Here is a 3,076-nt window from a genome sequence, read left to right as displayed (position 1 = left end):
AAAATGATTCTGAAGAAACTCAATCTGAATCTGAATTAGATCCAACAACTCTTGGAAGGGGGAAAAGCACAGCTGAAAAAGAAACCTTTAAAGAAGAAGAAAACATCAGATGAAGAAGATTCACCTTATGTACCAGATTATCCAAAGAAATAAGAAAAGAAACGAAAGGCAGTTCAAGCTGGTGTAATCCCAAGAAATGTTAGAGCAAAGAAAGCTGGAGCAAAACCATCAAAAGAAAAAGGAGGAAAGTCAGAAAAGCATGTTCAGAAACCAAAAGAACCTGAAGTTGAAACAATAAAAGAACCAGTAGCTGAAAGAGAAACTGGTGGTGATGATTACGTAGAAATCACGGGGTTCAAAGCTGCTAGTCCACGTCCTCCTCCGCAAGACAAACCAAAATCATCTCAACAAAAAGAAAAGATTGATTACATGTTTGAAGGATTTCCAGAAGCAACAGGAATTTACACAGAAGATATTCCTGAAGAAGACTATGACATGTTCAATGATCAAAAAGTCAAAGAATTGGTACAAAAGGTCAACAAGCTGGAAAAAGAAAAGGCTAAAACAGAATTAGAGCGTGATATCTTGAAGAAACAAGTTGATCGATTGATGAAAGCTCATGATCAAATTAGAGAAGCGTTGATAGAGCAAGAAGAGACAATGAACAAAATGAAGGATGAAGCTCATGATAATTCTAAGTTGTTTAAATTATTGACATTAGAGATCTCCTCATTGAATATCAAGATAAAGAGCTTGGAAGGTGTGACTCAAACCCTCAATCAGCTTCTCAGTGAAATGAGTGAAGCGTCCTCAAATGAAATGAAGGCGATGAAGTTAGAGATGGAAGCCATGAAGGCAGACAAGGTGGTGAAAGATGAACAACTTCATATGTTATACTCTGTCATCGAAAGTCATTTGAAGATGGATGTTCATGCTGCATTTAATGAGATAGAAGTGAAACGAGCTGAAGAAAGGAGGTTAGAACGTGAAAGACGTTTAGCTGAAGAAGCCACTCAAAGGAACAAAGGTGTGATTGAGTACACTCAAGAAGCTGGTGGTTCATCAAGTCAACCTGATATTGGTGGTTCATCATCACATCAAGATATTGAAATGGTTGAAGTTGCAGAAGTTCATGAACAAGAAATAATTGAAGATGAACAAGAAATGGTTGAAGCTGAAGAAGTTCAGGAACCAGACTTCCTGATTGTTGGTGAGTCTTCGGAACCTGTTGATCTTGAAAATATCCTTAGAAGGGTTGAGGTTATTCAAAGAAAGAGAAAGGCAAGAGAAGTGTTGCTACTAGAATGGAAGACACAACAATTTGTGCTGGTTGGTAATGCTTATCCTGTGCCATACAATGCAAAAGAAGTGGCTCGACTTCTAAAGTTTTATGATCTGAAAAGAAAGGGAAAGATAGCTCGTGGAGTGATAATTGATGAAGATTCTGATGAAGAGATGTTTGGAGATGAAGAAGAGGAAGATGAAGATAATTTTGATGATAAAATGGATGATAAGCCTGATGATGGTAATGATAAAGATGATAAAGGAGATGATGACAATGATCAAGGTGCTTCTGGGTTATTAGTCAAAGATCCAATTGTTCAAGAAAGAATAGAAGAGCTATTGAATGAAGAGATTAATGAGCAAGAGGATGACGTACAGAATGAAGCATCATCATCTGGAAAACAACATGTTGATCAGAAATGAAGACGAGATTAAAAGAAAGATTGTTGAAAAGATCTCCACTGAAGGCGTTCCTGAAACTGTTCCGAGAGAAATTTCTGCAGAAGAAAGAAAGAAATGGTTCAAGAATATGCCAAAGGAAAGAAAGACTCTCAGAGGCCTTCAGTACTTCACTCACAGCAAAAATCTGTCATGGGGAGATATTTTATCATGGGGATATCTTGAAGATCTGAAAGTGTATGCCATCAGGAGAGAAGAAGGAGTTCAATACTTTGAGTTCTTATCTGATATTGCTTCTCTAGCTTGGTGGGATGTGGATGAATTGGTAAAGACTAAGAATATCAAACAGTTCTACTTTGGTCCTAAAGTTCGTTTACATGATCAAGATTTGTGGAACTACATTAAGTTGCAAGCAAAGAATGGTTATCCTGATTGGAAACCACAGTATCTGAAGCAGATTGTAAGAATCATGGAAAACGGAGAAAAGGATATAACTGGATGTAAAGCTGCCCAAGTGTTTGAAGAATATGCCTCTTAGAGCCATCGAGCAAGATTTTCATGATATATTTCAAGGTTGGTTTTACAATGAAACCACGGCTGAGGCAGTGATATCTCTTTTTGATAAGTCCACCGGAGAATCTAGAAGAATCGGTATATTGGATCCTATGTGGCTTGTTAACTGCTCGAAGAAAGACATTGATTGCTTATTTCTTAACAAGATTGTTTACTAGAAGAGAGATAAAACTCAATGTCACACCCCGACCACGTAAAACAACAAAACGTGGCGGAAACGTCGGGGAGTGTTGTAACAGAATCATTGTTTCACAACCATGGATTAAACAAATTTCGTTTTATTGAATTAAATGAGTTACAATATCTTAACAATAAAGAAACATAACAAAAATTAACTAGTCTTGCATCTTTTAATGTCACTAAGGCCTCGTCCAATCCTATGTGAGCATGCATCAATATCATCATCAACTATCATCAACTATTGTACCTGAAACACATGTGAAAATACATCAGTATAAAAATGCCGGCGAGTACATAGGTTTTATGAAAAATAGGATTCATGACCTAGGTTTAAGAAAATGTTTAACAGAAACTTGTCATGAATCCAGTTTAAGTGTTTGCTTTTATAAAATGTTTGAAAATCGATGATAGATATGTAAAGTTAAAAAGAATGATGTAAGGTTAAATGAATAACCAAGTAAAAATGAGTTTGTATAAAACAAACTGTTTTGTAAAACAATGTCTTGTGAAAAATATGTTATTTGTGTAAAAATGTATAAATCCAAATGAAAGATTTAAATAACGCTACGCCATGTAATATAATACAAGCACTTATATATAGGAAGTACCAGCGGCGTATCCACCATGCTTGTATCACATT

The 3,076-nt window shown here is 35.9% G+C and overlaps 1 protein-coding gene across 1 annotated transcript; it reads left to right on the top strand.

Moving 5' to 3' along the window:
• The first annotated feature begins 429 nt into the window (after window positions 1-429).
• Window positions 430-1,707, top strand: LOC110944021 (calponin homology domain-containing protein DDB_G0272472-like). The gene has a single exon (XM_022185746.1). It carries the CDS (start codon window positions 430-432, stop codon window positions 1,705-1,707), a length of 1,278 nt encoding a protein of 425 aa, XP_022041438.1.
• The last annotated feature ends 1,369 nt before the right edge of the window (window positions 1,708-3,076 follow it).

This window comes from Helianthus annuus, chromosome 7 (genome assembly GCF_002127325.2).
Source record: "Helianthus annuus cultivar XRQ/B chromosome 7, HanXRQr2.0-SUNRISE, whole genome shotgun sequence".
NCBI lineage: Eukaryota > Viridiplantae > Streptophyta > Magnoliopsida > Asterales > Asteraceae > Helianthus > Helianthus annuus.
The sequence above is the reverse complement of the archived record's forward strand: the minus strand, read 5'-3'. Positions and strand labels throughout refer to the sequence as shown.

Excerpts from the sequence above, each read along its gene's own strand:
- LOC110944021 (XM_022185746.1), top strand. The coding sequence starts at position 430 with ATGTTTGAAGGATTTCCAGAAGCAACAGGAATTTACACAGAAGATATT.